The 22,362-nt window shown below is 35.5% G+C and overlaps 1 protein-coding gene across 1 annotated transcript in view; it reads right to left on the bottom strand.

The window, feature by feature from the left end:
• Window positions 1-364: 364 nt before the first annotated feature.
• The window catches only part of TRHDE (thyrotropin releasing hormone degrading enzyme), a 386,033-nt gene continuing 364,035 nt past the window's right edge, over window positions 365-22,362 (bottom strand). The window contains exons 16-19 of the mRNA XM_080660595.1: window positions 14,162-14,329; window positions 13,487-13,627; window positions 9,035-9,116; window positions 365-3,902 (exon numbers count right to left, since the gene is read on the bottom strand). Coding sequence (XP_080516721.1) covers window positions 3,759-3,902; window positions 9,035-9,116; window positions 13,487-13,627; window positions 14,162-14,329 — 535 coding nt within the window. The 3' untranslated portion in view covers window positions 365-3,758. The remainder of the gene's footprint in view (window positions 3,903-9,034; window positions 9,117-13,486; window positions 13,628-14,161; window positions 14,330-22,362) is intronic.

Below are 22,362 nucleotides of genomic sequence, written 5' to 3' on the forward strand. Positions count from 1 at the left end.
CAGCTACAATCTGGAATACAGAAAAAAAAAACTACAGGTGTGGGAATCTGAATTTCTCATTATGTGAATTGTTACTACTTCTTTGACATAGTGTACTGAGAAAAATAATTGGGCTATTGTAGGTTTCCCACTACTTAGGAACACATGCCTTAAATTTTTGACAGCCAGCAGATTTTAATTAAACATATTATTGTAAACTTCTTTATAAATCCCTTTACTGCATCAAATACAGTACTATAAGTTGCACAAAAGTTTGTTTTTTCACAGCTTAGTCTGCATAGATTTATAAACATTTTACTAAATATTATCTTCACTGATTTACTAGTAGATGGATACCATTTTATCAATTGTCTGACCATTTATTACTACAGATAAGAGTTTATTAGAGAAATTTGTGTGGAAAATAAATCAAATTATCAGTATTTTAAGGTCATTTAAACAATGTTCACCAAAGAATAAAAAAAGAAAACTATACTCAATAAACTATATAATTTGTCCCAATATTTGGCTACTTATGCTGACCAGAATCAATGTTGATAAACATTTCATCCAGTTGTTTGACATCAAGCAAAGTAGAAACACAGACTTTAAAAATAACATAAATAACATAATTATTGTAGATCTATTTAATCACATATTTTGATGCTGCTTCAAGCATTTGGAAAATCTTTAACTAATGCAGTGGATAGAAATATTTCAAACATGTCTTTCTATTTTAGTTGTAGAAAGGCTGTATTGAAAATCTTAGGTTATTTTACCTGGTCCCAAAGTAACAACTATGTACTTTTAAATAGTTCACGTTGCTACTCTGTGCCTCAGTTTTCTCATCAGACAACCAGGGCTAATATAATTTATTGTATTTTTGAAAACAGTCAAACAAAATGGGATGTGTTAAAGTTCTTTGAAAAAATGTAATTTACAAATATATGATATAATCTTAATAACCTTCCAAGATATTACAATATTTATAAAATGCATTACCACCAAAATTCTGGTCCTACAATTATCCAGGAAATAATATACACCAAAGCGACTTTAAGCTTCAACTAAAAGCCATGTTATTGAAACTCAAGAATAAACTTTGCATGTAGATATTAGCTTTAGATGTTGTGCTTATATATATTTTTTTAAATTTTCAAAGATTATTAGAAACTTTTAAGGGAAAATGTGTCAAAATGGGGAAATTTTTTTATTTACAAGTTACCTAGAGATATTTAATACTCAGTATGGTAAATAATTTAGAGCTTTCTAACTGAAACCAAGTTTTGCCATTATACATATACTGTGTAGTAAAGACAATGTGTTATTTCATGCATACATATGCGTTGTAAAACAGACATAGAAGAGAAAAAAGATAAAAACTCTATGTAGAAAATAGAATTTTATAACTACATTTTACATAATATTCCAAGAGATATCATTGGTTATTTTATTATTTTGAAAATATCACTTATTTCAACAACTAAAAAAATGTTAAAGCCTGATATAATCTTCAACATTTGAAAGGATAATCATTGAAAAATATGTAGAACAAAAATTCCATCTCAATGCCATTGATACTACTTATACTGCTGAACAAGTATTATATGAGGTATTGAACATTGCACATAATTATACACTTAGGATTTGACATTGTAGCTAAACCAGTTGTTCAAGGCCACTAAAATACTGCAAGAAGATTAAGATTATTAACAGTGGGGAGGAAAAAGAACTATAAAAGCCCTTCTAACTGAAATGCAGAAGATAGTGATTTCACTCAAAAGTGTCACAACTACTAAGAATTTTAAGTAATTCACAACACAAAACAAGATATCCACCTCTATTTTTTAATCTTCTCTATTACATTAATCCAATGGTGATATAGTACATGTTTTGGACCTGCACATCAGTGTGACATTTATTATTGTTGTTTCAGAATGCACCCCTTAAAGAGTTCACATATGTGCTGAGCACTAATTAAATTTCACCACTTCTGCTAGGTGGATGGCTCTTAAATTTTACACTAAGTAGTATTTGTCTTAGTAACACCACATAGAGTATTTAAAATTCATGTTTTAATTGAAAGAAATGCTGAAAAGTTTAGGTATAAGTAATAGATATTAACTGCTAAAAATATAAAATTTAATTTTAGGTGACATTCTATGGATTAGGACCTATAAACCTATAATAAATATATGGCTCTATTTTCTAAAATACCTATTTTTTTATTGTGTTGTTGCTGTTTTATTGCCAGTGTCCACTGACTATTAAAGTGAGAATATTTCCTTTCAATTATTTTAAATAAGATTTGGAGGACATTTGGAGGAGTGAAAAACCTCAGGAAAATAGAAATTGGTCCACAAACATGTGGCTTATGTACAGAGTTGAAGTGGTATTTTATAATGATAAATTCTTAAAATATGCCAATTTGAGCATCTAAGCAATGTTTGGAAAGCTGGCCTATGGTGTGAGAATACCATTTAAAAACATTTGTGTTACATAACAACAACAGAAAAGTGTTGTCAATGCCAAAGAAAAAGTTTTGCTCAAGAAAAGTAACTTTTTTTACTTAATTTTAATGTATAGATGGCACAACTGGCATCAAGGGTCATTAAAGGCTAATAGACCCACTTGAGGTATGGTTGCTTAATGGAGGATTAGGTTCACAGACACAAAACCCACACACACACAGAGTTTTTAACTCTCTGGACCACCCAACATGAGATGGAAATGCAAACAAGATGAAAAAATAAATATTTTTGCAGCACTAATAATTGTTAAGTATGCACAATTTTTATGCAATAGGAAGTTTGATCAAAATGATGACAAGATTTATATTTAGAATGCAAGACTGCCACTTATTTAGGAGAATTTAAAAAGTGTTTAGTTTATACATGAATTTTGCTCGAGTTCATTTTTTTTTTATATAGTAGAATAGACCACTCTTAAGTAAGTAGATGAAACAAATTCATAACAGTTGAGAAACTTAGTCAGGAAATTGTCAAGAAGGATAGTGTTGAGATAAATTCTTTTCAGCCTTTTCAAAGTTTGTGGAAGTTTATAAAGAAAGATACATTTTCCTTGATCTGAAGAGATTCTTTGCAGAAGTAGAGTGTACAACATACTATATACATATGGGGTTTCCCTATGTACATTGACATATGCATACACTATCTATATGCCTTTTTTTTTTTAACAACTTTAACTCAACAAAATAGGTTAACAACGCAATAGTCATTGCAGGACAATTCAAGTGCTGAAATAAGTGACCTTAATCACTTAAAGGGCTATTTTACCTCTTACAATGCCCAAGACTAAGACTATAATTTCTTTTTATTTCCCTTTCATTGCAACACTGATTGTCATAGATAATCTTTGTGCTTTTGCATAATGCCCATCCTGGATGTAACATTGGGGCAGACAACATTGGACATTTTAAATAAGCATGCTGGAACACAGGCAGGACCAGACAACCATGCACAAAGTATTCTGAATGTGTTTTTCCAAACTGACTGCAACATCAACATGCACCACTATCATATTTGGTCCTGTAGAGCAAAGAATGTACAGCTGAAGCAATCATGGCTAAGTTTCACTTGCAAGAGTTTCTTTAAAGAACACCCAATAAGGAAACAAAGCAGGATGAATGAGACAAAACAAAAACACCCCATGACCAACAATTTTAAAAAAAATTCCTCCCACACGTTAACACTGAAAGTCTGGCCATTCTCCTCATTCTGCACAAAGCAGGCCTTCTCTCGTAGAAATGTTAAGTTGAATTAGTGCCTCACAGCTTTTCCTAACCATTGGAAAAGCTCATCTTGGTAAAGCATTTTCCAGCGCACATTGGCTTCGACGGTTTCCACAGCTCTTGAGAAAGAGGCAGCGGCTACTCCATCATAGTTCTTCATGAAGTTCTTTAGCTGGAAATAAAGATTTTTCAAATGGTAATTATGCATGTCCAACATATGTAAACAAGAGTCCATTTTAAACAATGGGCCACAGTCACTACAGAAGGTATACTTAATATGTGGAGAGAGCTTAGTATTGAAATGCAATATGACTGGGTCCATTAGGTGTTAATTATTTTGGAATTGAGAGGGAAATAAGGAGTGGACATTACAGTTTAAGTAGCCATAAAATTAACTCTTGTTTCATAAATAAATATTAAAACAGACATATTTAATTTATCTTTCCATAATAGGCTGATGGGATTGTGGCAAAACAAGTTCTAATTACGAAGCATATCCAACAGACAAAATAGCCTTAAAAACTGAATATAAGGAATAAAGTTTACTTTTTGTTTGTAGAGAGAAAATTCTCCTTTCCTCCCAATAAGGAGTCTGAGGGCTTGTGACTCTATCTTTGATGGCAAGGGAATTATCAAAGGTATTGAGTAGTGGGGAAAAAATACTGATGGTCTAAAAACTGGATGATTAAATGGCATTACAATCACCTGAGTAACTAGATTTAGAAAGAATGAAGGAGGAAAGTGGTCTCATTAGGCAGAGAATTGGAACACTAAATTAAAATCTTGTAATTTTTAAATGTTTTGTCATAATTTTTATGGAATGAGATTTTCTCTATCGAGTTTGCATATTCTGGAAATGCTCAAGGATTTTATTTCAAGATTCAATGCTAGCAGTTTTTCTTTCTATTTGGTATGTCTTTAGAAATTGGCAACCAACCAAGGATCGTGATGCTAATAGACAAATGTGAAAAATCAACTTGCAACAGAGAAACATTATGTGGTGTAATTAGTGTGAGGTGTGATTCATCACATGGTGGGCACCACATGGAGTATATGCCAGGAGGGAAATGTACTGCATCAGGAATGGCCCAAGGACAGGGAGAAATGAGGGGAGGAGGCATTTAAAGTGGAGTTAATTATACCTTTTGAATTAATCTAAAAATCAGTTCTGGGTAGTTTGTTTTGTTTATGGCAGTGTTACTTTGATTACATAATACTGATGGGTTTTCTCAGTTTATTCTCTACTTTTCTACATACCCCCCAACCTCACCGCATTAGCAACAAATAACCATATCCCAGAGCAATATCCTTTACAAGAATTCAAAATCAGTATGCTTTTATAAAAAACATGTAAAATTTCCAATGTGTAACAAATATTTATCGTCACTATCTTTAAAACTGGTTTGACATTTGACCAAATTTACACATACTAAGCAAAGGAGAAGAAAGAAAAGACTGGGATTTATTGAATAGCTCCCAATGTCTCAGACACTATGCCACACGCATATACCTAGAACATGTACACATATGTAAAAGGAAGTCTAATGGAATCACCAGAATAAATTTTTTAAATTTTAGATGATTAATCCAATAATTCATTTTTATTTATATAGTTATGTTCAGACCCATTCAGTCTATATCTCTAATGCAACAAATAATACATGGGATCTATGTTTTGAATTTAGTGTTTCAATTTATTATAAAACATGTACATTACATTGCATATTTGTACATTATATATGTACAGTAAGGTGGCATTATTTACATAATATACCAATCAGGAAAAAATTAAATCTATTCATCCTATGCTTTATTACATATTTTCCTAGGTAGTCACTGAACATGCCAAAAAGTGATAATGACCCTTTGACAACTTTGACTCCATGGAGCATAGCCATGGGCTTCTGTTTTCTTAAAATATATTTTTACTAGAGACCCGGTGCATGAAATTCATGCACGGGTAGGGTCCCTAGACCTGGCCGACAATCAGGGCCGATCTGTGGGGTCACTGGTGGGACAATTGGGGGGCCCCCCGCTGGCACCCGCCTTGGCTGGCCTGGAGCGTGCGGGCAGGGGGAAGCTCCTGCATTGAGTATCTGTCCCCTGGTTGTTAGTGAGCATCATAGCAACCAGTCATTCTGCCATTCGATCAATTTGCATATTAGGCTTTTATTATATAGGATTGATTTCAGAGAGGAAGGGAGAGAGAGAAACATCAATGATGAGAGAGAATCATTGATCAGCTGCCTCTTGCATGCCCCCTACTGGAGATCAAGCCCGCACCCCGGGCATGTGCCCTTCAGTCCACAGGCGGACACTCTATCCACTGAGTCAAACCAGCTAGGGCACCATGATGAGATAGCAAGTCAGCCTATACACATGGAGTACTAGTAAATCTCTTATATCCTCCTCAAAGGCAAACAATAGTTTGAATATGAATGTGCTATTGACAGAATAGCAGGTCTGATTATCCTGCAAGAGAATGCTCAGTTGACAATTAAATTATAGGTCTCTTGGGATTTATTTCTTAAATCACTATTTAATTACACTAAATACTACCCTCGTGAGCTCAGAGAGCCTGAGGTGACTCACTTTAGAGGCCATGGGTTAGTAGAAGGCATTTCACATTCTAGTTTGCTGATTTCTGCAGCTCTTTGGTAGGATTTCTGCTGCTATTTGTTTTTACTATAGTATTTCCTAAATATCTACGCTTTCTTGGTTTTATATGAAAAGGTTGCATTTAGACATTTTTTATAAAATAACATTTAGTAAGATGTCAGAGTTGTTTGTTCTCCTGGTTCTTCAGAGCATAAAATTTCTAGACATGTTTGTCAATTTCTCTATTAAAAACATTTTAGCGTTTTATAAAACTCTTATTTTAGGGTGTCCTAGACACTAAATATCACAGAGTAAATTATTTGTACAGTAAATTGTAGAATATATATAAATGAATCAGATTATTGCCCTATTATGTGATTTATGTTTTCAACATTAAAACTGTGAAGGGGATGTCTGAGATGCATGGGATCTGTATTCTTTCACAACAGTGTTGTACATTAGGTTCAAGAGGCAGGGATATGAGTGCTAGAGAGGAATACTTAAAGGATATGGGTATGGAAAAATGGCAAGGGCCTCAGAGGTTCCGTGTGGTTGTACTTCCATTAGTTTAAAATTAAAGAAATAATGCACTATCTCATGGAGAAATATTGTTCAAATTGCTAGCACCATGAAATCAAAGGAAATTGTGTTTCCGGTTCTAGAATGCAGTTTTTAGGATGGGACCATGTAACAATATAAGTATCTCTACTTAATGCCCCTAAAGCTGATGGGGATCATGAAAATCTTAAATGAGTTTTCAGAATTCATAAAGTTGCTGATTCCCTTTTGATCTATAAACTGTTGAAATAAGAATGTGCCGTACCCAGAGGGAGCACATTGGGTTTTCTGCTTATGAGGCTCATTGGTTACAGGAGAATGAGACTGGAATTTCCTCAGCCCCTTTATATGTATGGAAGGGGTTATCAGCAATACAAATTAAACCCCCATTCCGCCTAACAACAGTGGTCCCCAATCCTATGGACCATTAGATAATGAAAGTATGGAAACACCTCAGGCCACAGTTGTTAAACTAGAAAGTCAGAGCAAGCAGTTATGCTGTGAAGGGATTCATGACTTGTGCTATGGAGAGACTTTATTGTGAAGTTAACTGCTTTGCAGATAATGGACTAAAAGTCACAATTTAGTTTCAGTCTTGAAATTGTGCCTTTCATTATAGGAGTATCTTGGAACATTTCAAATGCAATTAAGTCAAGTGTAAAAAATTAAATACATAAGTGAAATACATAAAACCAAATAGTCAGTATAGGATAAAATTAGTTAAATGTTCATTTAAAAGACTTTGTTCCTATGGCCTGGTATTATCAAAGAAAAAAAATATGAAATATAGATAGAATTAGAGGAAAGAAGTAGAGGAGGGAGAATAGGAGAGAGACAGGGAAGATAGGAGTGAAATGGGGAAAATAACAGGAGAGGAGCCAGGAGAAGGAAGGCAGCAATAAGGAGGGGCAAGGACGGGGAAGGAAGAGGAGGGGCAGGATCCTTCACTTCGGCATTCACTTCCATGGCTGCACAGAGTGTGACTAAATGAGTCTTTCACTCCCAGGTTATTGAATATGAAATCATGGAATTGAATGTACTTCATTTAAATACAGAGAAAATTGGAAGCAATCATTAATTTAATTGCTCTTTCTGCTTTGTACGGATATGAAAAATATCCTTCCCATTTAGCTTCTTTTACTAAAAAATATAGTGAAACATATGCCGGTGTTTTCAAAACCAAATCCTTTAGGGTTGGAAATACACATTGCAGGGATAAAAATTGAAGTTCAAATCATTATAATCAGAAACTGAGCTCAGTTCATTGTGTGAAAGAATCCAAGTTAGTGCATGGTAGATGATCATACAAAATTGGGCAATATCAGAAGATATTAAAGGTGGTTGATTTGATGCTTCTAAGAGATTGCTGCTCAACATGATTAGCTCTGGATCACAGCATCAAGCATCCATCAGCGGAAACTGAGGAAACCATGATTCTCATTGATAATTCTCAGCTTTGTTTTATCATGGAAGAGAGCAGCATACCAAAAACAAGAGGTGTTTGAAGCCCCACTCATTTTAGTCAATTAAGTGTATCTATATTTTGCTCCTTCCTCCTACCTACTTACCCCTTCCCATTTCACACTCCTCTCTATTAGAGATGTAAGTGGTCAAAACAGTAGCTGATTTCCAGAGAAAAAAAGGATATGTTAGATCCTCCACAAACTGGACACTAGTCCTTAAAAAATTACAGACTACATAGCATGAAGCATTACCATCATGTCCAGTTATCCATTCTCTGTATAGACCTGAGCACAAAGCAGTGAGACTCAAGTTCTGCACCTCAACTTCAACTTTGGTCTTCTGTATTCAAATACTGAATCATTGTGACAGGATAGTTTTGTTTTGAGGATCCTAAACTGGGTTCACACAATCAGCTGATGAGCAGCTGATTGGATCAAATATGTCTGGAGTGGATTTGGAATCCCCAAGTTGAAGACTCATTCCATTCAAACATTTCTCAAAGGCATTTAATGTTTAATATGTCAAAAATATATTTTCAAACAATGAATTGAGTAGTCTTTAGCATGGGTGAGTGTGTGTGTCTAATAGGAATGAATATGATTCTGTTATAAACAAATGGTTGAAGTAAATGTATAATTTCATATGTTTATAAAAGGAAAGCATTAGAAATCTTAAAAGGTTTACCTCTTTGAGTTCACCTTCAGTATTAAGAAATTCTGTAACTCCACTGATAAGTTTGGAATTCATAAATAATGCCTCGCCATACCTCAAAAGATAAAAAGAAGTCTTAATGTTAATAAAGGCAGTAATTTAAGAAATACTATTATATTTCTAGCTCTCTCAAAACCCATTTGAAAAAAATAATGATAGTAACTTCCTCTAATCTTGTGAAGGAAATATATATACAAGTTGACAAAGCACAGACAGTCCCAAACAGGATGAACTGAAAAAGTCCCACACCAAGACGCATCATAATCAAAGAACACATAAAGAGCTTCCCAGACAAGAAAAAGCTAAAGGAATTTATTACCACCAAAACATTGTTACATGAAATATTAAAGAGTCTTCTTTATGAAGAAGAAGAAAAAAAGATAAAAATATGAATAATAAAATGGCAATAAATACATATTTACCAACAATTGAATCAAAAATATAAAATAAATGAACAAATAGAAGAGAAACGAGACTCATAGATACAGATAGGAGGGAGGTTGGGGGGATAGGTGAAAGAGGTGAAGAGCTTAAGAAGTACAAATTGATAATTACAGAATAGTCTTGGGGATGTAAAATAATGCATTGGAAATATAGTCAATAATATTCCAATAGCTACATGGTATTGTTGTAAGTGTACGAGATTTATTGGGATAATCACTTAGTAAGTTATATAATGTTTAATCACTGGGTGTACACCTGAAACTGATAATATTGTATGTCAACTGTAACTGAAAAATAAAAAAAATTTAAAAATAAATATGACTATAAAGATTTCTTAGAACCCTTCTTAAGGGTTCCATTTGACCAGTGGTATCTTGATGCTATCAAGATCTCTGAGCATTCAAGGTAATTTCTGTAGGAAGTTGGGAGGTGCAAAGAGCTATGATTACAGGATACCAGCAGATGCCACTTGATTTGGCTCACAACTTTTTAAAAATATATTTTTATTGACTTCAGAGAAGAAGGAAGAGGGAAAGAGAGATAGAAACATCAATGATGAGAGAGAATCATTGATTGGCTGCCTCCTGAACTCCCCCCTACTGGGGATCGAGCCCGCAACCCAGGCATGTGCCCTTGACTGGAATCTAACCTGGGACCCTTCAGTCCGCAAGCCAATGTTCTATCCATTGAGCCAAACCAGGTAGAACTGGCTCACAACTTTTAAGAAAAATCTGAGTAGTATTAATTTTTTAAAAAGGAGCCCTCTAAAATTAGATGCAAGAGCTACTATTACATTCCCAATCAAGGCCTGAGGAAAAAACTATTTAAAAACTTTCAACTTTAACATAACCTAGCTCACTAGGAAAAATAATCCCAACTAGGGAAACAGGATTGCAAGACAAATCTGGGCATTATCAGTATGTCACACAGATTCTTTAGTCTGGTCAGTTAATACTGACATTAGCATTCACATTTTTCATAGTCAGAAAATGAGTCAAATTTCTTAAAAATCTTTCAAAAATTAGCATTTTTTTCATGTGGCCATTAAAATACAATATCAAGTTGTTCATTAGAATTGCATAATTCTCCTACCACACACAGGACTTAAGGCAAGAGTTTTCATTTATTGATTTGTCTATTCTATGCTAAGGATACTTATCAGAGGCTATATACTCAGAACGAAGAAATGTACACCAAAAATAAGAGTCTGAGTTTTAGGAAGCAAAAGTCAGGCCACTGTTACCAGAGGTTGTCTAATGCTGCTCTTACTTGTGGAACTTTAAGTAATTTAGCTTTTGAAGCCTCAGATTTCTCATATGTAAAATGAGGGGACTAGATTGATGACTGTTCAAATTTGTTATAATTCTAACATTGAACTATTTCATGGGGAAAAGTTAGCTAAATAAAATAAATAGGCATTCAATAATAATTAAGTGATTGTTAGTAATCATTATGTGGTTAAAGAAATGGCTTACTGTGCAGGAATAAAAATAATTATTTTTCTAAGAGTGTTTTGCTTATACTTTGCTTATAGTCATGTAAAGATGAATAAGGCACAATCCTTTCCTTGAAGGTATTATAATATCGAATATTGTAAAGAGATAATTTCCATTTATTGTGGTGATAAGAAAAGTATGCACCTTGTTTAGAGAAGAAGGTCTCTTTTGCTGTGGGATCTTGGGATAAGATTTGGGGGGATGATGACATATAGATTGAGTATGGAATAGTTCCAAAGATCAAGGAAGAAAGTAATTTAGACAGAGGACCAATATAAGCAAATGCAAGGATGTGTGAAACAACATGATGTGTGAAGACAACTACAAGCATTTGGTATTAAGAGCTTATAAATTGTGAGGCTGGGAACAGCAGAACAAGAGGCCATGCGGTTAGTCAGAGGACTTATTAGGGAGCTTCGATTCTCAGTGCAGCACAGAACCATTGAAGGTTTTACATCAGGGAAATAGTACTTTGCTTTTTGGAGTGATTCTTGGGACAAGTGGAAAAGGCTAGTGCGTGCGTGCATGTGTGTGTGTGTGTGTGTGTGTGTGTGTGTGTGTGTGTGTGAGCGCGCGCGCGCATACACACCACGGTGGTGGAGATAGTTATAGAGGCAGGGAAACATAAGGCTATTGTTAAGAGTACTGGTAAGAAATAATAACCTGCACTAGGGCAGTGGTCACAGAAAAGAGAGGTCTAATTTAAGAAACATTTAGGAATTGTTAAATGGAACAGACCTCAAGACTAATTGTTATATATGGCAAGGGAAAGGGGGAGTCATATGTAGATTTCCAGGAATCTGGGTTGAGCAATTGGTGGATAGCCATACTGTTTGCTGAGAAAAGGGAGAGATAAATGGTGGGTTTAGCTTTGCAAGTACATCCCAGTAGGATCCCAATAGGCCATTGTCAATTACAGGGTACCGCTTAGGTGAAATGTCTGCGTTAGAGATATAGATTTGAGAGTGATTGAGACCATGAGAATAGATGGCAACTAAAACCAGGGAGAATCTGCAAGGCAAGAAGTAAGGAGAACTTAGGAAGGCATCCCATGAACTCAAATATTCAAATGCTGACAGAGGTGTGGGAGCAGATTATGACAATCTTATTTGTCAAGATAGACACTGCTGTATCTGTACACATGCTATAACCTTAACCTTTCTACCTTTTGATTAGAGATTATGGGCTCTCTGAGATAAAATAGACAGCCCTAACTGGCTTGGCTCAGTGGATAGAGGGTAAGCCTGTGGACTAAAGGGTCCCAGGTTCGATTCCAATCAAGGGCATGTACCTTAGTTTTGGGCACATTCCCAGTTAGGGGGTGTGCAGGGGGCAGCTGATTGATGTTTCTCTCTCATTGATGTTTCAAACTCTCTCTCCCTCTCCCTTCCTCTCTGTAAAAATCAATAAAATAAAAAAGACATATTTTTGGAAGGAACTAAACTATATATGCATTACAGTGAACTCTGATCTACAAAAGCACCCTCTAAAGAGACTCTGTATTGGTAGATATTTAACACTCTTTATAAAATGCTTGCATATATTAATTAATTTAACCTTGTGTCTGACTGTTCACTATGTTATGTGCATAACAGCAAAGCAAGTTTTAATCTTCTAATGCATTCTAATTTTTGAGCTGAAAATATAAAAACCCAATGTGCTTTCTAGGAACATCACTGCTTTCTGACAACAAAATATCTGTAGATAGAAATGTAGATTAAACTTTTTATACTGATAAAGGTGTACTTTTTAAAAATAAAGTTTATAGACCAGTTTTTAAGATATAGAACAGTAGGTCTGCACACTGTCTGGGGACATTTAAGTTTGAGAACATGTAACATTCACAAGCTCGATAGTAAATTTACTTTTAAAATACCATAGAGATTATAAGAGTAATAAATTAACATTTATTATAATATATTTAAATATATCAGAAATATTTTCTAAAAGTGAGGCTGAAGAATTCTCACCATGAAACAAGATGTCTCAGGAATGAATTATATTGCAACTAGAATTATACAATGATTCAAATGTTCTATGGTTTTATTTCAGGTGTTTTGTGATATTTACATTTAAAGGAAATTTAAAACAACTATACAGAAGTAAAGTTTTCTTGTCATAATACAATTATACCCGATTTGTAAATCATTTTTATAACATATTCAGGATATAGGGGTTTTATGATAACAATTTCTTCAACTTGGGACAGTTTGATAGATTGCCAAGGAAAATTGCACTGCTAAAACTTTTTACTCTCTACATTTCCACATATAATTACAGTGATCAATATTTAATAAATGAATAATGTTACATAATGTTAAAATAATTTTGAGTTTCGTAGGCATGGCAAGACCCATCTTGGTAGACTTTTTAAAAATCTAATTCTATTATCCGGACTTTTATTCTAACACAAAAAGTTGTGCTTTTCTCCCTCATATGTCACCTTTTATTTACTCAATTATGAGTGATTAAACTCAGTATCTACCTGGTATTCAATATCTTCCACTTATCTCTAAAAAACTTCCAAGCAAGGTCCCGGCCATGTGGATTTCGAGCTACATGGATTATGACGTCAATTGCATCTTGATCCAGCACCACCTCAGAATTCAGTGAGAGATTCAGAAGCCTTTAAAGATAGAATTGTGGGGAAAGTTTTAGTCCAACAACTTAAACATTTTTATAAAATTACAAAAATTACATGTTATAATTTATCATATTCTTCCAGAGAACAGTCCAGGGTAAACTTTACTAATACAAATTTCACAATAGAATAATTTCCTGGTTATAAAAAAGGAGGAAGATCAAACTCATATATGTTAACAGATTAGTTAAATTTTCAAAAATCATGTGGGTGGAGAGATCATAATTCTGGTTTGATGATGCAAACTTACCTTTAAAATTGTTTATAGTAAACATTTCCTTTAATATTGAAATATTATCCTACATATATGGGTAAAAAATAACTTTAAAAAGTCAGTTAGAAACAAAGGTATATCTTTCAAGTCAACTAGCTTTAGTTATCTTAACACATCAGTTTTCCTTTAGTTTTAGACTTATAGTAATTAGCATATACTCCAGGAAAGAAAAACAACTTCAGAACGGTTTGATTAATGAAAAATACTTTCATTACATAAATACATTAGACCATTAATTGACCTACCTATTTAATAAATTCCTGTCATCACTGCAAGTTAAGGCTTCTAATAATATTTTCTTCTCTGAAACTGCCGTGGTGGAGTGGAATTTCATCCATATGAATTCCCAGACATCCTCATCTAGCAGTGAAACTCCTGTACAGTAGACGATGTCTCTGACATTTAGTGGTATTCTAAAGAAGCAACCCATGTGGATTCTGTTAATTAAAAGCTTGATAGTATTGAAAATACAGATGCTGCTTTACTACAGGCAGTTTAAAAAGGTGATTTTGTTAATCAGATTTTATCTGAGAGAGAATAATACCATACTATAACAATATTCAAAGATATTGGTGACTGAATTTTAAAAATAATGTATTTTCTTTAAATGTAATTTTGAGTGAAATTTTTCTTTCCACCTTTGAAACAATATCTAAACAAAACCCCCCATAAGTAGGGTGTTTTATATTCTAACCAACATTAATAGACTCACCAAGCAAAGATTTGCCTTCATAATTGGTAGACGTAAGAATGTTACAAAAGCACCTGTTGAAAAGACTGACTAATTTGGATTAAACAGAACCATTTTGTCCTAAACGTTTAGACAACATTTTAAAAATTATTTTTCTCAAATAGCTCTCCAAATTTTATAACCTAGAAGATTATTAACATAGGTAATAAACAAAATATATGTTTCAAATGTTGAGAAAGTAAAAAGTTTATTTGCCTACATTTTTATAGGTGACTATAAAAATACACTACATTTTGACTTTGACTCCAAAAGAAAATGTTACAGTGGGAAACTGTAGATTTAATAGATCTTCATTATTTATTTATTTGTTTGTTTATTTATTTATTTTCTGGTGAAAGGAATTTATTGGCAGGATCATGGGTGGAGGAGGGAGCAGAGAACCAATGGGAGGTTAGGGAATTAGATCAGGTAGCTGGTATCCCAGGGAAGGGCTTGTGGCTGAAACATCACCTCAACCCTGGCATGATAGCTTCAGTTAACATTCAAAACCTGGCTATTTATAAGGTGTAAATTATCATGTGTACTTTGCCATAGCAATTTTTTAATAAATATTGTTCTTTCAAGGTCCAATATATACCCTACATTTTAAAAACTCAGTCCTCTAAATGAATGCTCCAATATTTAAAAAAGTTAAAATGTATTACTATAATATTCAGTAATTTGTTATTACACTTTTCATTTATTACTTGAATATAGCTAGTAATAATGTGCTTTCTCTGGATAACAAGGTGAAACAATCCCTTCTAAAGATTTAGGACTTTGATGGTTAAAATACTGATATAATTAAAAGAGTATTTGGAAAACAAGAAAAAAGTGTCCTTATGACTAAGTAAAATGATCTTGTTCTGTTAAGAAGCTAAGTAGGGCTACTAGTACATTCAGGATATTGAAGATTATGGATTAGGATACCAGATGTGCAGAGTTATTAGAAATCCTATATAATAAAAAGGTAATATGCAAATAAACCAAATGGTGGAACGTCTGACGTGCACTGACCACCAGAGGGCAGTCATTCAATGCAGGAGCTGCCTGTTGGTGGTCAGTGCGCTCCAACAGTGGGAGCACTGCTCAGCCAGAAGCCCTGAGCCTGACTCACCGCTGGCGAGTGTAGTGGCAGTGGCGGGAGCTTCTCCCACCTCCACGGCAGCACTAAGGATGTCTGACTGAAGTCTTAGGCCCATGCGGGGAGCGGGCCTAAGCCGTCAGTTGGACATCCCCTGGGGTTCCCGGACTGTGAGAGGGCGCAGGCCAGGCTGAGGGAACACCCTTCCGAGTGCAAGAATTTTGTACACCAGGCTACTAGTATCATATAAAATTCATAGTTCCCAGAAATAGCTAAAACTGTAAAGTATTTGGAGAAAAGTTACTTTAATTTTGCTAACCAAAGCCATTTTTCTGTTTGTTTGATTAATTTGTTTTCTTTTAATAAAACAAAACAAAAGGAATACAGACATCCAAAGAAACCAGCAACAGCTTCACATTTCTCCTGTTTTTCCTCTTAACCCTGGGCTCCCTTGAAGAAAATACTAACAATAGTCTTCCCAATGGTAATGAAACCTTATTCTCCCTGCTCTGTATATGACCTGCCTGCCACACAGCATACCTGAAAGCACGCCTGCCACCACCTTTTTGAAGAAAAGTGTGAATCCTGGTAAATACAACAAAAGATTGCAAAGATGTTTGCATATTTACTAACTGCAATAAGAACGCTAAAACTAGTCTTTCTCTAAATCTAGTCTTTCTCTAAATCAACAGCTAGAAAAGATGAATCGTTTCTTCCAAAAATTATAGGCTACAGAGCACAACACTGTATTATTGTCATGACTTTGGCCAAGCGATCAATATAAATATTTGCAAGAAATAATGATAAAATGTCTACTGTGATCATCAACTCATCAATCTTTGCATATTTTCTTAATGTTAGACCTAATAATAACAGTTTACTTTCTAACAGGAATTCATTAAGCTGGCTAATATACCAAAGAGAGTACAGAAACAAAGCCCACTGAATTAGGTTGGTTACTGCCTATGAAACCAGTCTCCAATATCAATGGTTTCAAGTAGAAAAGTCAGACAGAAATATAAAAAAGGCAAAAAGAAAAAGTGAATATTAAACTATGTTCCTTAGAAATAACTAGAATGTCATATACTATAGTTACTAGCAACAGTCCATATTGTTGTTATTCAGTACTTGCTACTGGCTACTGCTGAACTGTGTAAGATTCATATAAGTAAACTAGAGGCCCGGTGCACAAAATTCGTGCATGGGGGGGGTGTCCCTCAGCCCGGCCTGTGCCCTCTCACAGTCCGGGAACCCCCGGGGGATGTCCAACTGCCAGTTTAAACCGTCAGTCAGACATCCCTCTCGCAATCTGGGACTGCTGGCTCCTAACCACTCACCTGCCTGCCTGCCTGATCGTCCCTAACCTCTCTGCCTGCCTGCCTGATTGCCCCCAACTACCCTCCCCTGCCAACTTGGTCGCCCCCAACTGCCCTCCCCTGCCAGCCTGGTCACCCCTAACTGTTCTCCCCTGCCGGCTTGATCACCCCTAACCACCTCTGCCTTGGCCCCTGCCACCGTGGCTTTGTCTGGAAGGATGTCCAGATAGATATCCGGAAGACGTCCAGTCTAATTAGCATATTATCCTTTTATTAATATAGATGGATTGGCCATTTCAAGCCCTGCACACTGGCTAAAAGGGCATCAGAGGTACAAAATAAAACTTCTGCGCAATACTATTTCTCAGGTTACACATCTTATTTTACTTAGGCTATATAATAACATCATGACGTCTCTATTATAAACTTCCTTTAGCAAGGAGAGGGAACCTGCTTTGAGAGAGGGTATTTTGCAAGATAGCAACTAGCTAGTAAGTTGAAAAGCAGTATGATCTATACATGAAAGTAATTCTTCTTTACGTCCACTTAGAGATGGCTAATAACAATGAAAATAAGATCTACTGATTTCTATTGGTAGCAATATTCAAATTGTTGTCACTTAATTCTGATATGTGTTGTTTAATAAAACACTATTTGATAAAAATTAAAACAAGAAAAAAATGTTTAATTAAAAAAATAGTATATCCTTTAAAAAAGTACTAACACCAACCCCTAGGCCCACACAATGGCTGCAGAGTGATACCAATCATCCAATCCATACTTCTCTTCATGCTCAACTGGCCACAGATGTCACTTCTAACCTCTTTTTTAAATATTATTTTTATACACAGCTTAGTCAGTCATCTTTGAGACATATTGGCAAGACTGTTTTTTTGAACAATAAGTACCTACTCTGTTCATGGAAGTGATCCTTGTCAAAATGCCACCTCTGATGACTGAAAGGACATAGGCAAGCTGTGTACTAAAGGAGCTGCTGCATGGCAAGCTGGTCATACACAAAGCCAGGGGAACACATACGGACAGGGAACCCAGCAATCAAGTGTTCCCAGTGAGTTCAAATCCGAAAGCCACTGATTCATTCTTTGTTCCAATCTTAACCAAAAACTCAGTGAATGTCCTGCTAACTCTGCACGTGTTCCATGACATTCCCGGGTCCATCTCAGAACACTTAAAGGCATGTGGGCACTTTCATTACTGCTTGTGACTGTCCGGTGAATTACAGTGGGATGGCTTTTTAAAGATACCCCATATAAGTTCCCTGGTCTGTTATCCGAGGTCTGTTATCGGAAAGCCAAGTTATCACCATAATTGTGAGCTTAATGTTTTGTTTTTTAACAATTTTTAAAATATATTTATGACATATAAAAACAAACAAACATTAAGCTCACAATTATTGAGTGGATTAAATGACAGACTGAGCACCCTGAAAGAACCTCACAAAATTTGTCCTGGACAAAGGAGGCCTTTGAAAACCAAGCTGCCCACAATAAGGGCAGATTCGGTATCTGAAGCTGCAGCCACAAAGCAAGAGAAAGACTGCATAATTTGGATGTGATCTGCAAGACACTGCAGGTCAAGTTTCAGGCTTGTCAGCAGCTGTTCCTCTGTGCATAGCAGGTGTATCAAATTTGATTACTATGAAAATGGGACACATATGTTTACATGTATAATCTAAAGCCTGTTTGTTGATGGTCCATTGAAAAACAGACCTCAATCTCAGCTACAAATCCCCAAACTCTCAGGAAAGAAATGGCTCTATTAGCAGATGCTAGAATATTCATATTGCTTTAGGCTCATAAAACTCCTGAGAAGAACAGAGTTGACTGGTGGGAGAATACTGCTCTGATTTTCCTTTCCCTTTCCCCACCCCATCAACTCCTCATCTTCCTCACCACCCACCAGATAAAGAATAAATGTATAGTTTACAAGATTATTGTACTCCTCACGGAAAATAAAACAAGATTTGGGAGCACTGCGTTTGCCAAGGGCCCTTGGTTCCCAATGATTTTCATTGTTAATGAAACCCCCCTTTGCTGCTAAATTTGTAAAGATGTTCTAATAACATTTTAGCAAAATAATTGCTCTGGGGACAGTTTAAGATCTCATTGTATAAACCAAAGTCATTAGGAACAAATGGAAAACCTCATTTGTTTGTAAAGCATGAGCTGATAAACCCACAGAACCCATAGTTATGAACAGTACAAATGAGTCCTGTGAGATTCCTGATGTCAGGATTGCAGGGAGAGAGGCTCCTTCTTGTGAGCATGGAGATTGTTTATGAAATGTGAATATCCCCATGGTCATTTCTGTTTAACTGCTGCCTCGAAAGTAAACCCTTTGATGGAATTTTATCACCTGGGAAGGAAAGATGTGCCTGTTTTTCTCTAGGTATAGTATACATCATATGCACAAGCAGAGTCTATTCTTGCTACCTTCATAGGAGATAAATGGGGTAATCTTTAAGCAAAAGGAAGTGCCTTTATTTTTGTAGGGTACTATCATTGCAGAAATTATTAGGTAATTAGTGTAATGACTATATTTTAAATTCCATTCTCTATTTAAATAGGATCATGACAGAGTTCATTGGCATGAGCAAGTTTTAAAGCATGCAATTTCATTATATCATTGTAAAATAAATTATTTTTGTATTTTATTAATATGTTTAACCTGTTTTACATTGACAAAAACAAATGCCTAAAAACTAAATATTTGGGGTAGAAGTTAAAAATAAAATAGGTAGGTACAAAAGTAAAGGCATGCATCTTTTAGGAAAAAAAACTTTATTGAGTTAAATAATGCTGGTGAAATGGAACTCATATTTTAACTCATAGTAAACTCATACTTTAGTTATTAAATGGAAAATTGTGAAGTAGATTGATAAATTGAGATAAGTAATAAGAAAAATTTCCAAAGATTTTGCTATGAAAATTTTTGTTACTGCATTGTTTTTTTCAGGTAAAAAATCATGATTCATCTAAAATAATAAGGGACTTTTTTAAGTTAACATAAAAATAGCAACTAAGAATGATAACATAGATTAATATTTAATGATGTGGTAAATATATTATTTACTATAATAAAATACATTATTAAGGACAATGTAATACAATTGTGTTATATTTAAAAAACATAATGTGTATGTTAGGAGGAAAGAAGGTAAACAAGGTAACATTCACAGCATTTACCTCTGGCTCTGGGGATTGTGGATAATTAGTCTTTGTTTTTTTAATGCATATATCTCAAATTTAATAATTTAATAACTTATAATTACTTTGGAAATAAATAAATGTATAATTCCATTCATAAAGGTAAGATTCTGTTACTATTAAAATAAAATATATTTGATATAAAAAATGCTATTGAATAAGATGCAGAAGTAACTCTGATGATACAGTTAAAATATTTCCCATAGGAAACTATTATTTGCCAAAGAAAAAAAAAATCACACTATTTTAAAATATAAATTTTGACCAGTAACTGCCTGGAGGACTGGGCAAGTCAAGGTCATTGCTTTGGGCTTAATTTTGCATCCTAATTGGGCAGGGCTAAAGTACATGAGTTCTATGGTTCCTCCCTGCTCTGATAGTACAAGATTCTTTTTATTAGCAATTGCTTTAACATTGAAATGTGGTTTTAATTATTTTCAAAGACAATGAGAAAATTTTCTCAAATCACTAGCTTCTCTAAGAGCAGCTCTCTTTCAGGGGCACTATTCATCCTATTGATATAAGTATGGTGTACCATTTAATTAATTTTAATTAATTTGCAGTTAATTATTTTATTAATTCATTAATCTAACTAGAAATTAAAAGACAGCTTTGGTTGAGGCTTCTTCTCCGACACTGCAAATCTTGTCCTGCCTTATAAATACTAATATTAACTTCTTCCAAGGCAGACAACCCGTGACTGGCCCAGCTGAGTGGCCCAGTTGGTTGGAGCATCATCCTGTACACCAAAAAGGCTGTGGGTTTGATTCCTAGTAAGGGCACATACCTAGATTGCCACTTCGATTCTCAGTCAGAGTGCATATGGGAAGGAAATGATCAATGTCTCTCTCTCTTTCTCTATCTCTCTCTCTCTCTCCTTTCCCTTTCACAAATCAATGGAAGCATAGTGAGGATTAAATAAATGTCAGACTAAAAGATAAACTGCATTTACGAATGTTGACTCTGTTTTAATGTCTCCTACCCCCATCTCTTAGCTTATCCCCATTCTTTAGTCTCTTGGCTGTGCTAAACAAGCCATCCAGAATAAAACTTAGTTATTTAGAAGGAATATGTGACATTTTGTACCTAAATGTCAGTTTCCTCATCTAGAAAATGAGATAATAATTCCTCACAAATTATTACAATGACTAGAGGCCGGGTGCACAAAGTTCGTGCACAGAGGGAGGGCCCCTCAGCTCAGCCTGCCCCCTCAACAATCAGGGACCTCTTGGGGGATGTCTGACTGCAGGTTTAGGCCTAATCCTGCAGTCAGACATCCCTCTCGCAACCTGAGACTGCTGGCTCCTAACCACTCACCTGCCTGCCTGCCTGATCACCCCCCAACTACCCCCCTGCCAGCCTGGTTGCCCACCAACTGCCCCTCTGCCAGCCAGCCTGGTCACCCCCATCTGCCCCCCTGCTGGCCTGGCCACCCCCCAACTGCTCCCCTGTCAGCCTGGTCACCCCCAACTGCCCCCCTGCTGGCCTGGTTGCCCCCCAACTGCCCCCCTGCCAGCCTGGTTGCCCACCAACTGCCCCTCTGCCAGCCAGCCTGGTCACCCCCATCTGCCCCCCTGCTGGCCTGGCCACCCCCCAACTGCTCCCCTGACAGCCTGGTCACCCCCAACTACCCCCCTGCTGGCCTGGTCGCCCCCTAACTCCCCCCCTGCCAGCCTGGTCACCCCCTAACTGTACAGAGGAAGATGTTGGGTCACCCAGTCTAATAGCGTATTACCCCTTTATTAGTATAGATGAGATGAGATAATGTTTATTTAGGGCTTGGCACAGTGCCTGGTTCACATCAATGGCTCAGTATGGGCTTTATCAAAATGCTGTTCATAGCCAAGTGCAAGGGACATAAAAGATTGCCTCAATATGTGGTAATGACATTCCTACTTCTCTTTATTTTTATTTCTATATTATTCAGATGTGATGGCAACAAATACTCCTATCTTCCTAAATGAGTCCTGGACTAAAATAAAAGCAAAAATAAAGCTTTTAAATAACCTCACTAAAAGTGAATGAGCAATTATAAAAATCATGACTGACAATACATCTCAAGTTTAAGGCATTACAATAAAATACTCTT

The sequence above is a fragment of the Plecotus auritus genome, assembly GCF_963455305.1.
Source record: "Plecotus auritus genome assembly, chromosome: 3".
NCBI lineage: Eukaryota > Metazoa > Chordata > Mammalia > Chiroptera > Vespertilionidae > Plecotus > Plecotus auritus.